Here is a 24,748-nt window from a genome sequence, read left to right as displayed (position 1 = left end):
TTGTCAAACAGACCAACACAGCCTAAGCTTAAGTGGGGTGCAGCTCCCCTCCTGCTAGCTCACGCCTGGTAGACTCTGCTGCCAGCAAGTGTCCCTGTCTACCGAAGCTGAGGAGGCACCAGCTCTGGAAGGTGGTGGGCTGGCTGGTGCACAGGGCATGGGATTTGGCACAAGGGACCCTGGTTCCGGCCAGGATCTGCCCAGTATTATCCATGGCTGTGAGTGAGATCTGGGGCTCTGCTTCCTCATCCGTACGAGACGGAGATGAGCCACCCCTCTTCCCCAGGACACAGTGGGGCTCAGGACACAGTGAGGAACTCTGAGATTTCTCTGCCATGTGTGAGGGTCCATGTGAACACGAATCCCAGCCACTCTCATCTCTGAATGACTGGCATCTGTGAAAGAACTCACAGCTTCTATGGCTGCATCTCTGTGAGTTTATTTTTTAAGTTCCCAACCTCTCCTCCAGGGACAAGAATGTACCCTCACAAACTTTTAAATCTCAGCAGTGCAGAATCAAATCCAAACCGACCATCCCAGCAGTTCCATGCAGCAGAAATGCATGTATGCGTTCACCAAAAGACAAGGCACTCACCTTCCGTTGGTCTCAGCACACAATCTAGGCTACTGTATTTGGAGGATTCTGAAAGAATAAAGAGAAGCAAAATGTCATTAAACACATTGTTTAGTGTGTTCATTTATTTTTCAAAGGTGCCCACATATTGAAAAACGCATATTGGCATGGCTTTGTACATGTTTGTTTTTAACATAAATACATGGCATTGTAAAACAGACTTCACTATGTTTCTTCCTTTTTTTGTTTTTGTTTTCAATTCAACCCAATGCTGTGTTTTTAAGTTCTTTTTTTTTAAACTGAAGTATAGTTGATTTACAGTGTTGTGTCAATCTTTGCTGCATGGCAAAGTGACTCAGTTAAACGCATATACACATTTGTCTTTTTATATTCTTTTCCATTATGGTTTATCCAGGAAACTGGACATAGTTTCCTGTACTACACAGCAGGGCCTTGTTGTTTATCCGTTCTAAAAGTAACAGTTTGAATCTACCAACCCCAAACTCCCAGTCCATGCCTCTCCCTCCTCCCATCCCCCTTGGCTACCAGTCTGTTCAGTATGCCTGTGAGTCCATTTCTGTTTGTAGACAGGTTCATTTGTGCCATATTTTAGATGCCACATATAAGAGACGTCATGATATTTGTCCCAATACTGTGATTTTAAGTTCGCATCGCTTTACTGTCGTCTGTAACTCACTGAGCTGAGTTACGGCTCCTAAGGTCTCTGCACATCTTCATACATGTCTGGGGATGTACCCAGGGGTGGAACTGCTGCAGCTAACATCTGGACAGTTCAATTAACAGTTTAAGCCACTTGGCAACTGGTTGGTATTATTTGCGACCAAAGAACTCCGACCTAATCCTCACCGGTCGGAGGTGGGGGGCACCTGGCCTCCTCTGGTTCCCTGTGGAGAGGCGAAGGATAAAGTGGAATTGTTTATATCCTTGCAGCACTCTCCATCCATGCCTTTGGACTCCGGAATCAGCTTCTCCTTGGGAAAAGGTCTCATCACCCCCACTTCATGTGATGGATAATTTGAATGTAAGTGTTGTTCTATTGGAAAAACATTTTTTAACTGGTTTATGACATTACGTAAGTTTTATGAGTACTATACCTATAGTGTGTGTGTGTGTATGTGTGCTCTTTGTGACCCCATGGACTATAGCCCCCCAGGCTCCTCTGTCCATGAAATTTCCCAGGCAAGAATACTGGAGTGGGTTGTCATTTCCTCCTTCAGGGGATCTTCCTAACCCAGGGATTGAACCCATGTCTCTTGACCCTCTCGCATGGGCAGGCGTATTCTTTATCACTGCGTCGCTGGGGAAGCCCCTTACCTGCAATGTGCTCACCGCCAAAACTTTAGTTTCCATCCCTCACCTACAGCTGACCCCCACTGCCCATTTCCCTCTCCCCCACATCTCCTTCCCTGTTTTCTTATCCACCACTCTGTTCCCTGAATCTGCGTATTTGTTTTTGCTTGATTTGGTTTATTCACTTATTTTTTAACTATCCCACATAGGAGTGAAATCAGAAGGTATCTGTCTTTCTCCACCTGAGAAATCACAAACTTTTAAATCTCAGCAGTCCAGAAGCAAATCCAAACAGACCATCCCAGCAGTTCCAGGCAGCAGAAATGCATGTATGTGTTCACCAAAAGACAAGGACCCAGATGTTCACAGCAACACTATCCACAGCAGCCAACCATTGGAAATTACCCAAATGCTTCCTCACAGTAGAATAAATAAGTCACTGCAGTGGAGTCACAACAGAATACTGCAAAACGAGATATAATGCTGAGCAAAGGACATTTTAAAAGGTACCTTCTACATCAAGTTCAAAGACGGGCAGAACCGCTTTGTGCCGTTTGAAGTCAGGAGTCATTACCCTTGCTGGGGTAAGAGGGCTAGTGGGCGCGAGAGGACTTGCGGAACCCGCTGTGTCTTGCTGTGGGCACTAGAGCTTGGGGATGCACCGGTGTGTGAAATGTTCTTCAGTTGTACACCTACGTGCACTTTTCTGTACATATATCATAACTTACTAAAATCTTTTTTAAAATCAAAAAGAGGAAATCAAGCTGGGCTCTGTCAGTTCTCACCACACTAGGCCATGTGGGTAACACAGCCACTTTCATCTATTCTTTCTCCTGATTCTCCTGTTTGAACCTATCTGTCCATTTTAATGTCTCCGCATGACCCACCGAGTGGGGTTACTCCTCTCCACCCTGCCCTCGAAGCCCAGAGGGAATAAGCCAGAGGGTGCTCTTCTCCACTTACGCCGGTTCTCTGCCATGACAGGCACCAGGCCACACTTGCCGGCAGTGTAGATATATCCTCCATCCAAGCTCAGGGCGTCCGCTTCCCCTTTCTGCCAAGACAAAGCATATCTTCAGCACCACGGTGAGGCTATTTCCCATCCTGCCTGTCTTTACAGCTCTAAGAGAACGGATGTCAGGTGCCCCAGTAAAGCAGCAAGGATTGATCTGGGCAGCCCAAGGAAACGCCGCGTGCACTATTAATTCTCTACCGGCCGTGCAATTCTCTACCGGCCGTGCATGCCTTTCACGCTGTCACTTCCACTGGAAAGACCAGGAACAGGCAGCCCAGTCGTTGCTGCTGTTTAGTCACTAAGATGTGAACGACTCTTTGCAACCCCATGGACTGTAGCCCACCAGGCTCCTCTGTGTATGGGATCTCCAGGCGAGAGTACTGGAGGGGGTTGCCATTTCCTCCTCCAAGGGGATCCTCCTGACCCAGGGATCGAACCTGCACCTCCTGCATTGGCGGGTGGAGTCTTTACCCCCCGGACTCGGAACAGAAACGCCTTCTGTACTTGGAGCACTGTTGGGACCACTCCTGCACCAGCCTCCCTCGCTGAGGAGACAGGTGGGAACGGTTGGTCTTGTCTGGTCTCCACTCATTAGCACTGCACTCAAAAGTATTCAGCAAGTGAACAGAAGCAATTAAATTCGCTCACCATCAGAACGAACAAGCCCTGACTCCAGCACTGGAACATGGATTCAGCAAGACTGTGAAACTCCCTCTTTGAACTAATAACTTTTTTACAACTGTATTGAAGGTAGTTGGAGATGTGGATGAAGATTTCTATTCGAGGCTGCACAGCACAGGGTTATTGGTAACATCAAAATAAGGGGACGAAGAAGAATAGGGTCACGACTAAATTGTGCCACATCCACATACAAGATATTCTGAAATATATATTTTTTGTTTTTTTGGCCACACCATGCACCACGTGGGATCTGCCCCAAACAGTGATCAAACCAAGGCCCCCTACAGGCCTTCCTGGACTCTTCACTACTGGACCACCTGGAAAGTCACTGAAATAACTTTTTAAAGTGTTTTCAAAGCATATGTCACGTGGGAAAATAGCCAAGATATACTGTTAAGTGAAAAGGACTCAAAACAACAGAAGTGCAACAGTCCACTACTGTTCCGAGGCTAAACTGAGATGAACTGATGAATCCTACGGTGAGGAATTAGTGAAACTCTTAACTATGGTGCTTTCCTGCTGGCTCAGATGGTAAACAATCTGTCTGCAATGCAGGAGACTCCGATTCACGCCCTGGTTCGGGAAGATCCCCTGGAGAAGGGCATGGCAGCCCACTCCAGTATTCTTGCCTGGAGAATCCCATGGACAGAGGAGGGCTGCAGTCCATGGGACCACAAGGAGTCAGACGTGACTGAGTGACTAACACACACTGAACTGTGGTGGCCCCGTATGCGGTTCCATTGCTCTCTTTGTTTTTACATCACATCTTTCCAAATTTTCCAAATTACCTGCATTCATTGTGAGTTGTTCTTAAGATCAGAAGAGTGTGAAGTCCACAATAGACACTCTGCAGGACAGAAAGCTCTGTCCCCACTCTGCGCAGGCACGAGCAGACCCTGCCCCCCTGGGGGCGAAGCACCGCTGAGCCCCTGCTCCCCTCCAACCAGATGCGGTGACCTGGGCCCCCCGCCCGCACCGCTCGCAGGCCGGGCGCAGGCCCCTACCAGCACCAGGGCGATGCAGTCGTCGGTGGTGGAGGCCGTGGCACAGGTCACGTTCTGGCCGCTCTGCTCGCTCCACTGCTGGCACTTACTCTGCTCCTCGGGTCCCACCGCGCACCACACGACCCGCGTGCACCGTGCCTTCACCTCCTCCGCGGCTGCCCAGGGACACAGTGGTCAACAGGCTGTGAGCTCCCTGGAAGGAGCCAGAAGGGCCCTGGCTCTCTTGGGGTGTCTTCGTACTTTTCACTTCCCCAGAAGCAAACTGACTGCTCTACCAGGGCTGGGCAACCTGACGCACACAGGGTCCTGTGGCAGTATTATCAGGAGGCGACATGCTCCTTTGGAGACACTTGTCACCTGATTTGGTCCACAGAAGATGCTCACATTCACATCACACCTACCCCGGTGAAGACCTCCAGGGGCTGGAAGGTGACCAAGGGACCGCTGCAGAGCAGGGTCAAGCTGCCCATAGCGGGCGGGGGTGGAGGGTGGTGAGGTGCTCCCGGAAGGCCTCAGCCAAGGCTCCCCGCCCACACCGGCCTGCCCTTAGGGCGGGCCTGGCCCTCACTCACTTTCCCTGAGGTTCTTCAAGGCGGTCAAGTAGCGGGAGCCCAGGTACAGCGCCGAATCTACTTTTGAGGGGATCCTCACAAACCCAAGGGCAGAGTCTTTGAATAGCAGGTCCCTCTGGCCTTGTGGAGAGCCAAAGAGCTGGAAGCGCTGAGACTTGTTTTTTCCAAACTTCTCCTAGTGAGGGGAAAGAGAATTATGATGTCAGTGGTAAACAGGAAGCCGAAACACCAGGTTGAAACAGAGTATCCGGTATTCTGGGATGATTCTGAGAGCAGGAACCTGGGTTGCCCTCCTCCTGTAGAGGGTCTCACGGCATCCCTGAGACACAGCTCAGTCATGGCTTCGTCATTACGAAGTTGCTGGGGTCTGAGCACCTTAGAGTCTTGAGAATATTGCATCATCCTTCCCCTACTTCTATTCCAGCCTGGGAGACACCGCCAGTGGGTCACGCTAGAGGAGGCATCATTGTTTCAGCTGTATGGAGTACAGCCTAGACAGGCAGGCCACTGAATCTTCCAGAGTGGCAGCAAGTTAGGGAAGGAAGGAAGGAAACCTCCCCACCACCAGATCCAAGCGGGTGGGGGTACTGTGGGTGGGGATACCTGTGCCTTCCTGAGAAGCTCCCAGATCAAGTTCTCCTTGCCGTCCACACTGCGGGCCACAACAGCATGAGAAGGGACCTGGGCCAGGTGGCACTCCTTGAATGCATCCACTGGCGCCCGAGTGTTGTTTAGGCAGAGAAGCTCATACTGGTCCCTGTCAGGCTTCTCTGGCAAGTTCTCTGGGGGGAAGGGAGAGGTGGAGGAGAGGAGGGTCCAGATGAGCAGGCCCCAGTCAGTAGCCATGAGCTATGGCCCTCCTCTCCCCATGGAATTTGAGCTGGAGGAGACATCTTATACAGTTGACAAAACTGGGGGTCAGAAGGGCAGTGGATTGCGCCGGAACATGTGGAAAAGTAAAGACAGTGCCCAGGAAGCCTTAAGGGCAAGCCCATGATCCTCTGATTGGATCATACAGGCTCTGGGATTGTTGCAACTCTTGCCTGGCAAGCCAAGGAGGCTGAACCAGACCCATCTTTTTACATGACAACCCCACCTACAAAGAGTCGCAGGACGGAAACAAGCCCAGAACTGCTGCCTTCACCCACATCTCTAGAAAGAATAAAAATGGTAAAAATTTTAAAGCAAAAAATACAGTTGAATCACTTCTCAGCACTTGGGTGTATCCAAAAAAGGGGGAAAGGTGGTATGAGTGAGTCCATCCCAATTTGGAACTATTGATCTGCATCACATGTAAACTGCATCAGAATACGTTAAGTGATGGAAACTGACCCAAGTTGTTTTATGAGCTTAGTATAATTTGGATCTCAAAATCAGAGAAAGAAGTACAAGAGGAAATAATTACAGACCTATTTTACTTATGAACATAAACAGAAAAATCTAAAATAACTAGCTAACTCAATATAACAGACTATTTTTAAACTAATAGGTCAGACTCTTATGTTTATCAGTTTATTCCATTCACAAAAGAATGACTGAATGCCAAAGGAGCTAAAGACATTCATGGCAAGAATGAATTAAAGGAAGACAATGAGATCATCTTAATAGCTACAGAGAAAAGCATTTATATGTTGAACATTTATTTGTGCTTTTTTTCAGTTTTGGAAAACCAGTAATATAGAGAACTTGGTAAAGGTATTAAACTTGATACATGCTAGTTATCAAAATATCTACAGCAAAATCATACTAAAAGAAGAAAATTTAAAGTCACTTCAAAATCAGGACCAAGCAAAGATGTCAGCTGTCACATTGCCAACACAATACCAGATGACCTGTATTTCACAATTTACTAAAGAAATAAGAGATATAAACACTGGAAGGAAAAAGACAAATTCTAATTATTGAAAGATGATGCAATCACCTACATAGAAAAGCCAGTGAAACCAAGAAAAAACTAATAAAACTAACAAGAAAAGTCCAGCGAGGCAACACTACAGAAATCAAGTGTTACCCTCATTAGCAACAACAGAACAGAAACTAATACAGATTATAATATACTCTAAGAGCAAGTAAAATCATTAAATAGCAGGCAGTTGGTTTCATCGGCTTCTTGGGTGGCTCAATGGTAAAGAATCCGCCTGCCAGTGCAGGAGATGCAGGAGACATGGGTTCAATCCCTGAGTCAGGAAGATCCCCTGGAGAAGGAAATGGCAACCCACTCCGATATTCTTGTCTGGAGATCCCATAGACAGAGGAGCCTAGGGGGCTACAGTCTATAGGGTCACACAGAGTCAGACACCACTGAGTGACTGCAATTAGTTTCATTAAACAATGCAGAAAAAAAAAGAGAAACAATCCAGGAGGGAGCTCCCGGATGGTCTGCTGCTGCTGCTGCTGCTGCTGCTGCTGCTGCTGCTGCTGCTAAGTCGCTTCAGTCGTGTCCGACTCTGTGCGACCCCATAGACGGCAGCCCACCAGGCTGCCCCGTCCCTTGGATTCTCCAGGCAAGAACACTGGAGTGGGTTGCCATTTCCTTCTCCAATGCATGAAAGTGAAAAGTGAAAGAGAAGTCGCTCAGTCATGTTTGACTCTTAGCGACCCCATGGACTGCAGCCCACCAGGCTGCTCCGTCCATGGGATTTTCCAGGCAAGGGTACTGGAGTGGGATGCCATCGCTTTCTCTGCCCTGATGGTCTAGTAGTTAGGATTCTGTGCTTTGACTGTGGTGGCCTGGGTTCAATCCGTCAGAGAACTGAGATCCCGCGAGTCTTTCTGCTCAGCCGAAGTAAGACAAAAACAACGCAGGAGATTAAGAGAAAAATGTTAAGTTCTATAAATTCTATTGAAGAACCTAAAAAGAGGTGTGATCAAAAGGGAGAGATTTATTATGATCCAGGGATTAGAAAATTTGACATAAATATATCAGTTTTTCATGAATCAATTTAAATTCAATACAATTCTACTTAAAGTATGATGTTTTAAACAATCAAGAAAATAATTCAAAAATTTTAGTTAGAAAATAAATAGCAAACTGTTTGGGGAAGGTTCTCTCTCTTTCTCTCCCTCCCACTTCCACCTCCATAAGCTATTAAGGATCACTACAAACCAGAGGAATAAAAGCAGAAAAATACAAATAGACCAGTGAGACAAAATAGCTCAGAATCCATGATTATAAATAAGTTTTATGTCTAAGTGGCTCCACACAGCAGTAGGAAAAGGGTAGAATTTTTTACAGTCAGTATTATAAGGAAAATGGTCTCACTATAAAGGGGAGAATGCTCAAGTGGAATCCATACCTAATTTCCTAGGTAGGGTACATATGAACAGACAAGAATGTGTTAGGGAGTGGAGTCTATAAATTGTTCTGTAGAAAATCTTTATGATTTAGATGGAAAATAGCATCTTTAAAAGACCCCCAAAACATATGCCAGCAGGGCAAAAGTGACCAATTTGACTTTATCAATATCAAGGACTTCTGTTCAACAAACCTGTCACTGACAGATTTTTTTTTTTTTTTTTTTTGACTGAGAAGAGATTTTCCTAAAGTCTAGAACCAACCATGGCTGGTTACATAGAGAGGAGGAACGCCTCACTTTGAATCAAAATCATGAAGAAACAGACATGAAAATCAATAGAAAGATAGTCAACGGTGAAAAAAGGAAGAAAGGGAAGCCCAAACTACCAGCAAATACACTGAGATGATCAAACTCACTAGATGCCAGAGAAACGCAAGATAAACCAACAGTGACGTATCTACTGCTTTACAGCTGTAGATAGTAAATGTGATGTGTGCTCTCCACGGAGCACTTCTCACCTGTTAGAACCCCTGAACCAGACAAGCCCAGCACAACAACACGGATAAATCTCTAAAACAGAATGCTGAGTGGAAAACCTTGATCAGATCATAATCAATAACGATCAATGAAGCTTCTGTGAGCTTAGAATCAGAAACACAGATCACCTCTATACACTCTGCAAGACCACATCTATCTTGGAGGACATGTGTCAGCTACCTTGACCTGGGTGTCCTTGATGCAGAAGAGAAAGACAGCGGGCACGGGAGTTTCAAAGAAAACTGATTGCTTAAAATATAAAGTCACATAAAAATCAGAGCTGTGCTCTGCAGAGAACTTTGGTAATCGTGTGCCAGGAAGTGAGGAGTCAAATTAGCTCACTACTTGGATTTGCAATGAAATGAAAGGAAAGAAAAAGCAAAGGAGGCGGTACCCGCAGCTCCTCGCCCTCCCCTTACCAAACACTGTCGTCTCCTTGACAAAAGCCACGTCTCCAGCCCCGTCCTGCAGGCACCTGTGGGACGAGAAAGCACCAGAAGGGTCAGCACAGAGCGCCCTGGCTTGTTCCTCATGCCTGCCTGTGGAACGGGGCCCTGGGGCTTGTCTTCTGTGGGTTCCTGACCTGCAGAGGACAGGGCTCTGAGGCTCTGGAGCCCCCACTGCAAAGGCATCAGGGGCCACCTGCAGATGGATTCTGAGGAAGAAAGAACCAGAGGATGCTGGCTAGAGACCCCGACTTTCCCCTTTAAGGATTGATTGAGAGGGCAAAACTTTGTCTTTCTATATAAAAGAATTTCCAAGCCTCTACACCAGAGGGTAAAAGCAGTACATGTGGCCACGTGGTTTTTCCCCCTCCCAGGGCTAAGTGGCAAACGTGCCCTAGGCAGCAGGGAATCGGGGAGGCCCCCCAACACACACAAAATGCCTGAGTCCGAGAGGCAGATGGGGTAAAAGGAGAAACATCAGCTTCAGCATGAGGCTGGGGCGGAGGAGAGAGCTCCCCAGTGAGGCAGAGATCACTACCTCCCGGGGAGAGGGACCAGGCTGTCCGGCTGCCTGGCCAGGGGTCTGGGGCCAGTCTGCTCATGACAAGACTCCATCAGTCCTTCTGTAGTTAGGGAGGGGACAGCCATCAGCAGGAGGAGCCCAGGACCACAGAGGGACAAAGCCAGATTCAGGGACCTCTGGGGAGGCAGGAGGGTGCGCTGACGAGGTGACTGCTCGCTGGGCTGGTGCGGAGGTGAGGGGGTCCTGCGGGGGGCTAGGGGACTGGAGGAGATCATGCACTGGGCAGAGCCAGCACCTTTTTCGGACTCGGTTTCTCTGCACAGCTCGAGAACTGGACCTCCTTCGTGGTCCCCGCTAGCTCATTGAGCTCTATGTGGGGCCAGAGAAAGGGCTTCCTAGCCCGAGGATACATGGGCCGCTGGGGAAAAGACGATAGTCTCACTCACTTGAAGGCACCAGAATAACCAAAGTATGGTTCCTGGGAGGAGCAGGCACACTTGTTCTCTCCCACCCCCTTGCACAGTTGACACAGGTTGGGGTACGCTTTTCCATCAACGCAGGGCACACAGCTGGCAGAGAAGAATTTAGCCGCAGCTGTTGAACAGAGAGAAATGAACCAGGGTATGAGCTCACCAGACCACAGCCAGTGGCACCCCCAGTGTTCCCTCCCCTCCACCCCCACCTGACAGCCTTTGCAAAGCCAGGAGCTCAGAAGATGTACATTGGCTGAGACTAGACTCAGCTACCACCTCCCAGGGCTGCTGATACAGGAGACCCCACCCCCACAGGCTTCACAGCAGTTAACCTGACCCCTGCCTTGGATTCACCCCACATGCTCACCTGGGACACCCCAAAGTGGCTTGTGAAGGTGCCACTGGAGTAGGGACCCCAGCCTGAGATCACCAGAGCCCCCACACGTCTTACCTCCCTGGAGGGGCTCGGCCGACTCTGTCCAGCTCAAGAACGGGCGAAGGATTCCCATAGGGATGTTCCACCCAGCGGACCTGCCAAGGCCCGTGTGGCAGGACTTCTGGCCTTGCAGCTGGTCCAGCTGAAAGTTGCTGCCCTTCTTCACGACAGCCACAGCATAATAGTGGGTTTGGGGAGCTGCAGAAAAGGTAGAGAGAATCGAGAGCTCTTAGCCTGGACCGGAGAGAGAGAGAAACAGCCGTCCCTGAACGAGCCCCTCGTGGGAAGGGGAATTCCATCTGGTCACTGCAGCCCAGAGCCTCCTCTGCTTCCCCAGTGGGTCGGTGACTGGCCCAAAGAGCCCAGGGACATCATTCCCTGGACGTGTGACACTGTCTGAGACCTCAGCTCTGTGCCTTGTCCACTCTGACCCCACAGAGCCCAGGGCCCAGGTCCAGGCCACCTCAACTTCTGGGTCCCCAGGGAGAACTCACACTTTTCTGTCCCATAGATCTCTGCCGCTACTGGCCGCAGTTTGTAGGGGTCCAGGCCCGCCTCAAACACCATGCCACTATCCAGGGTCACAGCATCCGCCTTTTTTCCCTGAAACCACAGGCCAAACCAGCTTCAGGAGAAAACCTACCCTAAGCCAGGCAAGTGAACCTCAGGATGTCAGAAGGCTCCATGGCTGGAATGATCTTCCAGAGGGTCAGCTTCCAGTCACGTCCCACTCAGTTGCTGTGAGAGGTGGCATGAGCCCAGAGCCCCTCTTTTTTGGGTAACAGGCTCCAGCCCCTTTTCTGTAACTCCTGAGGTCGCCAGGCAGTCGCCGCTTTTTCACAAGACATGCCTCAGATCACTCAGTGATGGCATCCTTTGCCATCTCTTATATTATAAACTTTGGGGATGGACATATAGTACACACTGCTATATCTTAAGTGGATAATCAACAAGGACCTACTGTGCAGCACAGGGAACTCTGCTCAATGTTATATAGCAGCCTGGATGGGAGGAGTTTGGGGGAGAGTGGACACCTGTATATGTATGGCTGAGTCCCCTTGCTGTTCACCTGAAACTACCACAACATTGTCAATCAGCTATATCCCAATACAAAATTAAAAGTTCAGTAAAAACAAAAGTTCTAGATGCTTCCCCCCTCCCCTGGTTTTCCTCTATATTTCTTTCAAGTTCTTATTTTTATTGAATACACATGTTAACTATTAGTATATCTTAAAGTTATCATCATCATAAACCATGTTCATCTTCTTTGGCATATTACTTCACCTATGCTTACTTATTTCTCATATTTGCAGCCTGGTAGAAATAATATTTTCTGGACTGCTTTATTCATCTAAAACTGCCTACATTTTCTCCTGTAGCAGCTTTCTTGATTGTATTGACTTCATGATATTATATCATAATGTGGCTGTTTTATAATTTATTAAGCTAAATTTGAAACATTCCCTCCAATGTTCACCACCTGGGTTCCTTCTAACTTTTTGCTGTTAAAATTATACTTGCATGGGCAGCTTTGTCCTCTTAGCTTTTTTCCCTTCTGATGACCTGTTGCCTTGGGATAGGCATCTGAGGGGGGGATCACCCAGACAATGGGCATTTTGTCTTCAAGGCCTTGGCCATCATTGCCATCCTGCTTTCCAGACAATTCCTTTCCAATCTGGAATGCCACCTACCGTGAGGACCAGTTTCATTATAGAACCACCAGTGTGAGAGGCTTTCATTTTATTAAGTGCTATCACTTAGAAAATTCAAGTGCTAACAAATTGCTTAGATTTGTATGTCTCTTGATTATTATGGGGAACATTTCATAGTATTTTTATTAACACTACCTCCATCTCCCCATATTGTTTTTCCTATGTGATCTTACATTTTTTATCAGCTGAATTAGTTCCTTATAGAATACAGTCACTTGTCAGAGCTGGTGCATATTCACTCCAGTGCTTTCTAAATTTTCTTTTTAATTGGAGGATAATTGCTTTACAATGCTGTCAAATGTTTTGCTTAAATGTTTTTAATGGCTATAAATTAAAATTTTTAATCATTCATTTTACTTCATGATTTGGTTCATTGCTTTTTTCAAAGCTAAGAGACTTCTCTTCCCTCTACGGTTCTGCTAATGAATCTGCCTCTCTAGGTTTTCGATAATACACATTTTATTTTTAAGCATTTAATCTATCTCTGTTTTGGTGTATGGTATGTAGTTGCTGTTGCGTAGTCGCTCAGTTGTGTCCAACTCTTTGCGACCCCATCAACTGGAGCCCACCGGGCTCCTCTGCCCATGGGATTTCCCAGGCAAGAATACTGGAGTGGGGTGCCATTTCCTCCTCCAGGGGATCTTCCTGACCCAGCGATCGAATCCACACCTTCTACACTGGTGGATGGATTCCTTACCACAGAATCACCAGGGAAGTCTGTGGTGTGTGGTGCTGATTTCAAATGGGGCTCTAATTAAAAAGGCAGATTTTGAGGTCTTATTCACAGATGTGGAACAAGTTGGAATAGGGCCTATAAATCTGCATTTTAAGCCAGCAGGAAATGCTGGTGTTGTTTGTCCACAGGCCATAGTTGTAAACTAACAGCCTGAAATATTATTCAAACTAGACTTTTTCCCTTAAGTACTGTTCCAATAAGCCTAGATATTAATAGGAACTTTACACACATTACCTACTTTGTGCTAAAGTCATATACACATCACCATGGCACATGGCAGACACACAACACACTTGCCAAACAAATGAATAAAAGTGATTGCAATAGATTTTACATCTGAAAAAAACAAAAGGAATCTGAAGTTATGCACAAGTCAGGACTCCCTTTCCTTTCTCTCTCTGCTAACGTCTTAGACAAGTGTCTTTCCAGTGCGGCCTGGCAGGCTGTGCCCCAGCATGTGATGTGCTGACTATGATGGGCTCAGCTTTTTTCTCTGCAAGTTCAGAGGTAATCTCTCTGGAGATTTTCCCTTAGAGTCACCTTGACTTTTGCCAGTGATACCTATTCACCCAATACAACTGCTTCTGTGACATCACTGTGTGTTAGTGGCGGGTTAGTCACTCAGTCATGTCCGACTCTTTGCAACAACATGGACTGTAGCCAGCCAGGCTCTTCTGTCCATGGGATTCTCCAGGCAAGAATTCTGGAGTGCGTTGTCATTCCCTTCTCCAGGGGATCTTCCCAACCCAGGGATCGAACCCAGGTCTCCTGCACTGCAGGCAGATTCTTTACCGTCTGAGCCACCATCATTGCACTGTCATTATTCTCAGTTTCTGTGGTGATGTCGGTTTCCCTACAGATGGTTTTCAAATGTTAGAATGGCAATGTCTGCTTCCAAAATGGTGTTGTGTCCTAGGAGAGAGGACAGCTCCCAACTTACAGGCGCTCAGGAAGAAGAGCAGAGAGGGCAGGGCGAGCTCATGTTCCATGGCACTTGGATCCTTTCCCTTTCAGTCTGGTCCCACCCAACCTACGGCCTGGACTCACCGCGATGGCCCGGATACATTCCAAGGCAGAGGTCCTCCTCACACAGGTGATAGAGGGAGCACCCAGCTTCCTCATCCTCCTCTGCCATTGGTAGCATTTGGACCACTCCGGTGGTGAGATGGCACACCATCGAACGTTTTTCCTCGGGGCAGCCAGACACAGTCCTGGGAGAAAGAGGCCAAGGAGTGAGGGTTCTATCACTGTCCGTGGAAAGGACAGCCTTGCCCTCTCAAGGAGTGGCCCTCCCCTTCCCTCTCCATTCTGTGGCTAAGTCAGGCCACTCTCCTCCGATGGAGGTGTTTCGCTAGCCTAATGACCACTCCATGCTGGCCAGAGGGCTGTGACCCTCAACAAATCTGAGGAGATGATCAGAGCCTCTGGAATCGTTTCCCTCCTCTGACTGACATACTTCTTACCCCTGACAAAAAACGCAGCAATGCCCCCTTGCATCAGCTAAGGGAGTTCTTCCACCTGCTTTGTTCCCCTGGAACCGAGGAGGTATGCAGGGGAGGAAGTATCGCATCTGTCTTTCCGGTGTGGAAGCTGACTCTTGAGCATGGCTGAGTGACAGTCTGCTCAGCAGTGGCAATGTCCAGCCTGGAATCTGGGTCCCTCTAGGTTGTTGAGGCTTCAGACATCTTCCCAGACATCCTCCCCAGAGGATGCCAAGGGAATGAAGGAAAATACACCCCACCCCTTGTCGGGAGATGAGCTGCAGTAGGTGTTGTACCAAATGGGTCAGTGTGCCTGAGTTACACCATCCACCACCGCACCGAAGACAGGACTCTCAAGGAGGGATGGAAATGTTTTTAAACTGATTTACCGCAATGGTTGTACCACTTGGTAAAGTTACTAAAAACCACTGAATTGTATACTTTGATGAGGTGAATTTCATGATAAGTAAAATATACATCAGTAAAACTGCTACCAAAAAAAAAAAAAGCCTCTTGGTTGCAAAAGCCACTCCTCTTTTGGATGTGATTTGGTGGTGAAGGGGGCTGCATTCAGCTCTCTGCCACCTCCTATTCATAAGCACCCCCTGCACCCTCCAGGGTATTGAGACACCTGGCGAGGATGTGGCTGCCACACCCTTCCCCCCGACACCAGCCACCGTCCCAGGGAAATTTCTAGGGGTGTAATCTACCCTGGGAAGCCTTCTTGGATATGTCCTGAAGTGAGAATCTGAACTATCTGATTTAGCCACTGGGATCCAGCAGGGTTTCCTGGATGCCCTCTGTATACAGGGCACTGGGTGATATGCAGAGGAACGTGCAAGCAGATGGCAGCAGCCATCTCATCGGGAGAGGCAAAAAGCCCCCAAGGATGCAACCAAGAATGATGAATGCTCTAGAAGAGAACAAGTGCCAAGCCAGGTGTGATGTCCCCATGACCTCAGCCAGTGACTGGGGCGGGGAGGCAATCCAAGAAGTGGGCGCAATGGGCCACATGCTCAGAGACGGTTGCAAGGCCGATCTGTGCCAGGTCTTTACTCAGCCCATCATGTGTTCCGTTCCCCCTCCATCCACCCAATCCCTTTTTATTGAGTTTTGCTGATATCCACGTTTCCTAGGTTAGAAAACTGTGGCTTTAACTTATGGCTTGCCCAAGGTTTCACAACTAATAAGTCTGGATCCAGAATTTGAACCTAGGCAGTCAGACACCAAGCCTCCTGCCTATGTAGGCTGACTGGTTAGAGACGGGATGCCTTGGAGGTGGTAAAGGGTTTGGGGGCAGGTCATGGAAAGCCTCCAGTGCTGGTCCTAGAAGGTCTCATTCAGAGCGGCAACTCACAGGAGGGCAGAGACAGGTGGGCTGAAACCTGGAAACCAGGCAGAAAAGGGAGTCGAGAGGAGGGAGCACAGCAGAAATCAGGAGTTGGGGGTCACAAGATGGAAGCTGAGGGTGAAAGGAGAGAGCAAAACGAAGACCATGTGTCAAGCTGGAGGGAAGGCTTGAGCAGGGGCAGGAATAGGGAACCAGGGGACGAGCTTGGGTGCTCCCTTGGGAGGGGTGAACCAGGAAACTAAAGCGCCACTGAGAGGTTTTCTGAGATGCCCCCCAAACACCAGCGCTCGGTGCAGAACGCAGCGCTCTGCTCCTCCCCTCCACAGCTCCCAGCAGCCAGCTCTGGAGCTGCCGGTCTCTCTCAAGACGAAACGCTCTGAGGCAGATCTAGGTCTGGCCCTTCCAGTATCCCCAGCCCCGCCCCTGATCTGTCTCAGTCACTCACATGCTGCCCACTTGAGCCTGGATGGCACCCTCCTGAAAGGACACGTGCTCAGATTCCTTCTGTGCGGACACACAGTGCCCCTCTCTCAAAGGCAGGGGCTGGGCTGGAGTTACTCTTCTCGCCCCACCCAGCCTCTTCCTGCCACGACACCCATGGGGAGCAGGGCAGGAACCCCCCAGGCCAGTGGCCGCCCCTTCCACTGGGTAGGACTAGGGATTCAGTGATACTTTGGGACTTTGGCCACCAAGACAACCAAAGATTCAAGTGAAAATGGAATCCAGTGATGCGACTCTGAGCCAGATCCCAGACCACAGTCCATGACCACTTCTAGGAAAGCAAGGCTTCCTGCCCCTCCGGCCTCTCCTAGGTGGCCCCGACCCTGTGCTACAGGCCCAGCAGGCCACGGGTCAGGGAGCAGAAGGAAGGGTAGTCGTGAGCTGGTGGTCCTGGCCAGGTCCAGTCCTGCCTTAGAGGAGAGAGAAATAATCCACACTCCTGGGGAGGATGAGATGGTTGGATGGCATCACCGACTCAATGGACATGAGTTTGGGCCAACTCCAGGAGATACCAAAGGACAGGGGGTGCCTGGCGTGCTGCAGTCCATGGGATTGCAGAGAGTTAGACATGCCTGAGTGACTGAACAACAACATGGGAAGGAAACTGGAGAAGAGGACCAGAAAAGACAGGGATAGGTTAGGGAGCAAAAGCTCCCGGTTATCCTCTAGACACCTCTCTTCATCCAGGAAGCTCCCAGCCCGGAGTAGATGCCGGAGGACAGAAGGAGGCTGCACTGCGCGGCTGGCGGGGCAGGCTGCAGGGGGCGACACCCGGGCTTTCACCCGAGCCCTGCACACACCCCGTCTCACCGCTGACACTCTCCAGCCCCTGCGGCCACTGTCAGGACTCTCCCCCTCCGCTGCTGGAAGCCCGGCCCTCACATTTACATCACAGTGTCCAGCAGAGGTGCGTGGGCCCTCCAGGGATCAGTTCAGATACTTGGTGGTGGGGGGTGGGGCGGTGCGGTCAGAAGGAACGGTGGTTTAGTCCCCTTCTAGTCCAGGCACAGTAAACACCAGGCACCAGGCACTTCTCTCGCACCCTCTGACAGAAGGGGCCCAGCAGCAGGCTCTGTGCCCCCCACCCCTGCCCCTTTGCAGTGGGAGGGCTTGTGTGCGCCTCCATCTACCAGGGCAGGCGGCCCTGCGCCCTCCTCGCAGCCCTGTGGGAAAAGGGTTGAGCCATTTTTCAGTGAAGCTGAGGTTCAGAAAGACTGTCGCTTGCCCAAGTTACACAGTCCTTGCAGGAGCTGGGACCCCATCTGCAGTCTCCTGAGTGTCTTGGGCAAGTCACTCGCCCTCTCCGAATCTCATTACCACCCCTGCCTCCCTCTGTATACTCTTGTCACCAGTGCTATGGGTAGGACAGAAGGGACAGGGACCGGGAAAGACCCTTAGGGGAGCTCGGCAGCTCTGGGCACGGACCCCGCCGGCTTCTCGGAACCCAGCTCCGGGCTCCTCCCCAGGCGAGTGGGCGGGATCCGCTCCGCTCCCGGGTGCCTCGTCTGCGGCAGGTGCCCGCGCCAAACTGCCTGCTGCGGGGGACAAGGAGGCCCACACGGCGGGGAGCCAGGACCCAGACGCCTACACTGAGGGGTGAGGGGACTGGGTGTGGGATGCTCTCACAGCGGGGCGTGGGGACCGGGACACCTACCTGGAGGGGCATGCCCCCGCCCCCACCCATACCTGCACTCACCAAGGGCTCCAAGGGACAGCAGGGCGGGGACGAAGAGCTTCATGTCTGGGGTCCTGGGGCGACTCCGCAACGAAGGCTCTGCCACCTGCCCTCGTTCTGCGTCCCTTTATCCAGTGCTCGGTGGCTTCACGAGGTTTGCCCCGCCCTGTGGTCCTATAAGCGCCCCAGGCCTCCCTCCTCCCCCCTCCCGAGGTCTGCTAGTTTCTAGAGGGGAAGGACTGGGGGAAGGGGGAGGTGGGGGCGGAGAACGAGGGAGCGGGAAAGGTGCCCGGGCGGGGCTTGGCGCTCGGGGAGAGGATACCCAACCCACACCCACTTCTCAAGTCCCCTCAGCGCTGCCTAGTTGGGGGATGCTCTTTCGTTCCCACTTGTCCGCAGCCCCTCGGGAGTGGCAGTCCCTGAGTTTTGTCCCCCCTCTGGTCTCAGTGCCTTCTGGAGATGGGCACCTAGAGCAGGGGTCCTAAGGTGAATCTTTGCGGATCAGCTTGACTGTACAGATGGTATCTAAAGAGCTTGGGAAACAGTTAAGGCAGATGGAGACCCTTGCGTCTGCACGCAGCAGCCAGCCTGCAGTTTTGAAAGAAGGCCCGCTGCCTGGCCCGGGGTCCACAGCAGCCTGGTCCAGCTGGCAGAGGCAATATGCTGCCCAGAGTCTGACCCAGATTGCCTCTGGGGCCCTCCTGAGACCTAATACAGCTCCCAGAAAACAGAACCAGAGGCCTAAGTGCCCAAAGGCTCTCCTGGTCCCTCATTTGCCAATGAAAAGGATATCCCTACCACTTGTTTTGTTTTGTGGCAATATGAGGTGGGAGATAGGAACCTCATTTTGATAAATGTCCTATTTTGTCCTCAGTACACAGGCTGACCCTGTTTCAGGAAGCTGGTCTTCAATTCTAAAGCTAGAACTCTGCTCTGCATCCTCGAAATACACTCCTTTGAAGCACAATGACTCCCACGCAGGGGTCTCCAGTGCAACCCTGCTTATCATTCACTGATTGCAAACAAACTAAATGTCCATCAAGGGGTGGGGGCAGGACTTCCCGGGCACTTCCGATGCAGCATGTGCAGGTTCAAACCCACTTGGGGGAACTAAGATCCCATATGCTGTGAGGTGTGGCCAAAATTTAAAAAAAAAAGAGGGGGGTGTCACATAGAGCATGATGCTCTGAAACACACTGGGGGGCCCAGAGAGAAAGGGCCACCATGCAAGTACTGATGAGCACTTGGCTCCAGGAGATACTAAGTGAAGAAGTCAGGTCCTAACAGTGAGAGAAATTCCCTCCGTGGGTTAGTCTGGACAGTATGTTATTCTGAAATCTATCTGTCCTGAAAAGCTGGCCTTGATTCTTTTGCTTAGACTACTGAGTACACAAAGGGTTTCCAGGGGCAGAGGGGCAATACCTCGGGAGACGGCCCTGTTGGGGGTGGATATGCAGTGGGCGGCACTTGGCACCATGGCAAAGCAGAGCCAGCCCAAGTTTTAGAGTCCCTCAAGGAGACTGTGGGGCCCCTCTATCCTGGGCATGGATCCTGCCAAGGCACATGAGTGGAGTCTGACTAGGGATCCCGCTTGCTGGGCACAGGAGTGGGATCCAAGGTTCAGTGGGAGGATCACCAGTCAGCTTTTGGGGTGACAGATCCAGGGTCTCTCATGGTTTGGAAACACAGTGTTGCAACATTAAAAGTTGCTTTCATCAATAATTGCAATAAGCCATTACAAAAATAATGAAGTAACACAAAATTGACTAATTCTCAGGAGTGCTGAAGCATCTTTGTACCTTAATTAGCAACTTGGCTTTGCCCTTCCGTGATTATAAAAGAATTAAGACATGTCACAACCCAGGTCTGTATCTCCAAGTGCAAATTAGAAAAAGGATGGGTTGGGAGGTCAGATGCCTGCAGATTCTCTCATGTCTGATAGAGTTGGCAGGAACACAGAGAACCTGGGGCCACAACTGAGAGGCAGAGCTGAGGGATTGCCCTGGAGGCAGGATTGGGGTAAGCAGACTGTTTTCATGCTGTGTCTTCAAGGAATGTCCCAGCCTCAGGCCAGCAGAACAGCCCCCAAGGCCATCTGAAGCTGACAAAGGAGGTGGGGCTGCCCAGAAGACAATGTTCCACTGATCTGTTATCAACATTCATTCATTCGTTCACTCATCCAAGCCAGAACTGGTGGGTGCCAAGAGGGACACAGAGAAGAGGGGGTCCCATCCTGGCCCTAAGGAGCTGATGGCACACAGGGGGTGGGGTGGGCACAGGCCACTGGGAAGAGGCAAGGCAGCATAAATAGAGTGAGCAAGGGAGCCGAAGGAAGGCCATTTGACCGGTTTGCATCATCAGGAGCCCATAAGGCTTTGAAGAAGAGCATTTGACCTAGGTACCTGAAGGAAAGGGTACCTGTCTACAAAGAGAACTTCAGGTAGAGGAAATAGCCAGGTAAAGGCTTGAGAACATGGATTCAGTGACCTCAATGGACAACCAAAAGTTGCCCTAGACTTTCCAACCTGGAACGCATTGAAGGAGGATTCACAAAATCATGTCCTCCATCCTGAGCTCCACGTCAGGTGTCTATCTGCCCCTTGCTGCTGGTCCTGCAGGCACTACAGTCAATGCATCAAAAATAGATCTCCTCTGCTCCCTCAAGCCCCACATTTCCTCTCATACCTCCCACTACTTCCCACCAAATGAAGAGCCTTGGGGTCATCCTCAAATCCTCTGGTCAAAGAGCCCTATGTGTGTGTTGGGCACTTAATGATTAACAGTGGTTGAAAGGATGAGTAAATGAGTGAGGAGGAGGGACAGTTCAGTTCAGTCGCTCAGTCGTGTCTGACTCTTTGCAACCCCATGAACCGCAGCACACCAGGCCTCCCTGTCCATCACCAACTCCCAGAGTCCATCTGAACCCATGTCCATTGAGTCAGTGATGCCATCCAGCCATCTCATCCTCTGTCGTCCCCTTCTCCTCCTGCCCCCAATCCCTCCCAGCATCAGGGTCTTTTCCAATGAGTCAGCTCTTCACATGCATGGCCAGAGTATTGGAGTTTCAGCTTTAGCATCAGTCCTTCCAATGAACACCCAGGATCTCCTTTAGGATGGACTGGTTGGACCTCCTTGCAGTCCAAGGGTCTCTCAAGAGTCTTCTCCAACACCACAGTTCAAAAGCATCAATTCTTCAGCACTCAGCTTTCTTTATAGTCTAACTCTCACATCCATACATGACCACAGGAAAAACCATAGCCATGACTAGATGGACCTTTGTTGGCAAAGTAATGTCTCTGCTTTTTAATATGCTGTCTAGGTTGGTCATAGCTTTCCTTCCAAGGAGTAAGCGTCTTTTAATTTCATGGCTGTAATCACCAACTGCAGTGATTTTGGAGCCCAGAAAAATAAAGTCAGCCACTGTTTCCCCATCTACTTGCCATGAAGTGATGGGACCAGATGCCATGATCTTAGTTTTCTGAACGTTGAGCTTTAAGCCAACTTTTTCACTCTCCTCTTTTCACTTTCATCAAGAGGCTCTTTAGTGGGAATATTCTTGGTGGGAATATTTATACCATGGAAATTAGCGAATTCTAGATGTCAGGTCATCTTTCCCTCCAAGAGAGCCAGCTGACAGCACACCTCTGCCTGTGCTTGTCATTATTTGGAGGAACACAGTGCCCATTGTTGTAAAGGGTGTGTATGGGTCGGGGTGAGGGGGGAGTGTCATCCTAGCAGGGAGAAGATAATAGTGCTTAGCAGTTAGATGGCACCTTGTCCTCCAAACAGCACCATCAGTTACCTTGTCTCCTGTGGCTCTAACAGAAACTCTGAGTTAAGAAAGTCACTGCTCTAAAATGAGGGAAGCTGAGGGTCGCCTGTGGTCACACAGTGAGTGAAAGACGGAGACCAAATTGCTAACCCCGTGTCTCCCATTAGGCCCGCAGCCAGGAACGCTTTCTACCACTCAGCCAGAACTTTCTGAGAGCTCCAGATGTGAGACCAAGGCCCAGGGATGGCCTCTGCCTCGATCTCAGTGGTGGTATTGGACCCCCCCTGTGCACCATGAGTTTGGGTAGGCTCCAGGAGCTGGTGATGGACAGGGAAGCCTGGCGTGCCGCAGTCCATGGGGCCACAAAGAACCGGACACGACTGAGCGACTAAACTGAACTGTGGACCAGGCACTGTCAGCCCCTTCACACATCAGCACCGCGATTGCCTTATTGGTCTTCCTTCCATACGTGGGGACTCTGGCAAAGCAGCTAGCTCATCCACCATCCAGCTAGAAATCTATCACTAATCCCTGCCCCCTGCCCCATGACCTCTTATTGGTTTGATCGTTCCTATGCTGACCACCTTAAAGAGAGAGCACAAAGTAAGCAAGAATGAGCAAGAGATGGAGGGAGAGCTCCCTGCTTTCCGGCCAGTGCGATGACCAATATTTCAGATCAGGTCTTCGCGCTGGGCCCTTGCACAGAGCCCAAGGTCCCTGGGAGCCTGTGGACGTGCCTGTGGGTGCTGGGGGGTCATCAGGAGGAGGAGGGAGCTCAGAAGGGCAGTGGGCAGGAAAACCGGGCCTCTGTTAACTAATACGTTGTATTGCCAATTGTTGCCCAATTCACAGAGAACCCACAGAGACAAAGAGTTTCTATTTCTGTGCACAGACCTCTTCCTCCTCCTCCCTGCCCCTCGTCATAATCAGGACCCTCAGCCAGCATGGACCCTCTCCTCTCAGGGCCAAGCCCTCCCGGGGCGGACACCCCACAGACCTGCTGAACAGTCTCCCCAGCAGTCAAAGGGGCAATGGAAACACCCCAGGTTTACCCAGCCCCAAGGTTTCAATGTTGGCACCGCACATCCCTGGCAACAATCGGATTCCATGAGCACCTAACTGAGGTGAGAATGTGCAGCATGCCAGGCCCAGGGAGTCTCCCAGGAAGGTGCCAGTCAGTGGCAGCCTGCAGGAAGCTGGGGGCTGGCCCCTGGCCAGCCACGCAAATTTCTTCCCAGAAGGAATGAGCCCCTTGCCCAGGGAAACCCCCAAGCAGGAAGCACCTGAGCCCTGGGGGCCCTTCTGCTGCTCCCTCCCCATTTGGGCAGGGAGGGGGCCTGCTCTCTGGCCTTGAGCAAGTCAGCACAGGAGGCCTCTGTGTCTGCCGCCTGCATCCCATAGCGAGAGATTAGGATGGCCTTCACCAAGAAGCAGCTGGAGATACACACTCAGAGAAGTGAGATCCTCCCTCCCCAGCTCCTCCAGGCTGGGAGTGCCTAGCGCCCAGACCACTGCTCTACCCAGGCTTCCCTTCCTCATCCCTCCATTCATTTCTTCCCTGGACAGCCTAGCATGTTGGAGGGCACGGGGGAGATGCAGTTAGAAACTCAAGAGGTGGGCTTGGATGTGGGGTTCCCACCTGCTCCAGCCTAAACTGCCACCTGGTCCTGGGCCATCTCTCAACCTGCCTAAGCCTCAGTTTCCCCAGGCGTAAAAAAAATAAATAAATAAGAGGGACACAGATAATATCAGTTCCTGAAGTGGGCAGAGTTCAGACCTGATGTCTGAGATGTTTATAAAGGCTCAGTACAGGCGAGGTATTGTCCATATTTACAGACATTCAGCAGCCCCGGCCACGTGGGGCTTGGCTAAGCAGAGGGTAACAAGGGAAGTAGAAATGGCCTCTGGGGGCACCGGGCCCAGCGGGAGGGGCTGTGTGTGCTGAGAGGTGCACACACACAGGTGTCGCAGGGAGCCTTGGCAGACACGGGAACAGCCCACCTAGGGTGCGCCCAGGTGCGCCATTTTCTGGCGTGTTCAGTCCTACCTTGCCCTGCTCTCTGCCCCTTCTCCACGTCTCTGTCTCTAACCCCCGCCTCCTCTCCCCCCCCCCTCACTTTCTGTCTCTCCTCGGCTTCTTTCTCCATGTCTAGCTCTGTCTCTCGCCCTTTCCCTCCTGAAACACATTTGTCCTGGATGCCCTGCTGCCTGGATCCTGTTGCGACCCTGGCTGAGCTTCCTTCTACCCCAGTCATCACAATTACTAACTCATCTCTGGCATCCCCTACCCCACCTCCCCGATGCTGAGCTCTGGGGGAAAGAGTCTGTGGCTGCAACCAGAAGTAGAACTATCACAAATCCGGGGCCCTTTTGGAGCTGCTTGCCGGAGAGCTGTGGCCTTTATCCTACAAGCATGTCTTACTCCGGAAATGACAGTCTCCCAAGGTCGCTCCACAGGGCACCAGCCCAGGGCGGGTGGGGTGGGGGTGGGGGGTAGCAAGATGCCTCCTCTTTGTCACCCACCCAAGACTGATCTTGATTGACCCTGAGCAAAATCTTCCTTCAGTGAGAATTAATTTCCAAAAAATGCATTTGAGAAAAGACTCTTGAAGTTCAGCCATCTGGTTGACCCTCTTGAAAACAGAGCTGACC

The 24,748-nt window shown here is 50.6% G+C and overlaps 1 protein-coding gene across 3 annotated transcripts in view; it reads right to left on the bottom strand.

The window, feature by feature from the left end:
* LTF (lactotransferrin) overlaps positions 1–18,469 on the bottom strand; it is a 30,466-nt gene extending 11,997 nt beyond the window's left edge. Inside the window, exons 1-12 of one of the 3 annotated variants that reach the window (XM_068982995.1) lie at positions 18,342–18,388; positions 16,721–16,725; positions 14,364–14,527; positions 11,363–11,471; positions 10,884–11,066; positions 10,406–10,553; positions 9,410–9,465; positions 5,761–5,939; positions 5,158–5,332; positions 4,586–4,740; positions 2,849–2,939; positions 596–643 (exon numbers count right to left, since the gene is read on the bottom strand). In XM_068982995.1, coding sequence (XP_068839096.1) covers positions 596–643; positions 2,849–2,939; positions 4,586–4,740; positions 5,158–5,332; positions 5,761–5,939; positions 9,410–9,465; positions 10,406–10,553; positions 10,884–11,066; positions 11,363–11,471; positions 14,364–14,527; positions 16,721–16,725; positions 18,342–18,388 — 1,360 coding nt within the window. Of the gene's footprint in view, positions 1–595; positions 644–2,848; positions 2,940–4,585; positions 4,741–5,157; positions 5,333–5,760; positions 5,940–9,409; positions 9,466–10,405; positions 10,554–10,883; positions 11,067–11,362; positions 11,472–14,363; positions 14,528–16,720; positions 16,726–18,341 lie in introns of all 3 variants that reach the window. The other 2 variants (XM_068982993.1, XM_068982994.1) reach the window with 2 other exon arrangements.
* Between the last annotated feature and the right edge of the window lie 6,279 nt (positions 18,470–24,748).

The sequence above is a fragment of the Capricornis sumatraensis genome, chromosome 10 (assembly GCF_032405125.1).
Source record: "Capricornis sumatraensis isolate serow.1 chromosome 10, serow.2, whole genome shotgun sequence".
NCBI classification, from domain to species: domain Eukaryota; kingdom Metazoa; phylum Chordata; class Mammalia; order Artiodactyla; family Bovidae; genus Capricornis; species Capricornis sumatraensis.
Note: the sequence above shows the minus strand (reverse complement) of the source record. Positions and strands in the feature narration are given on the sequence as shown.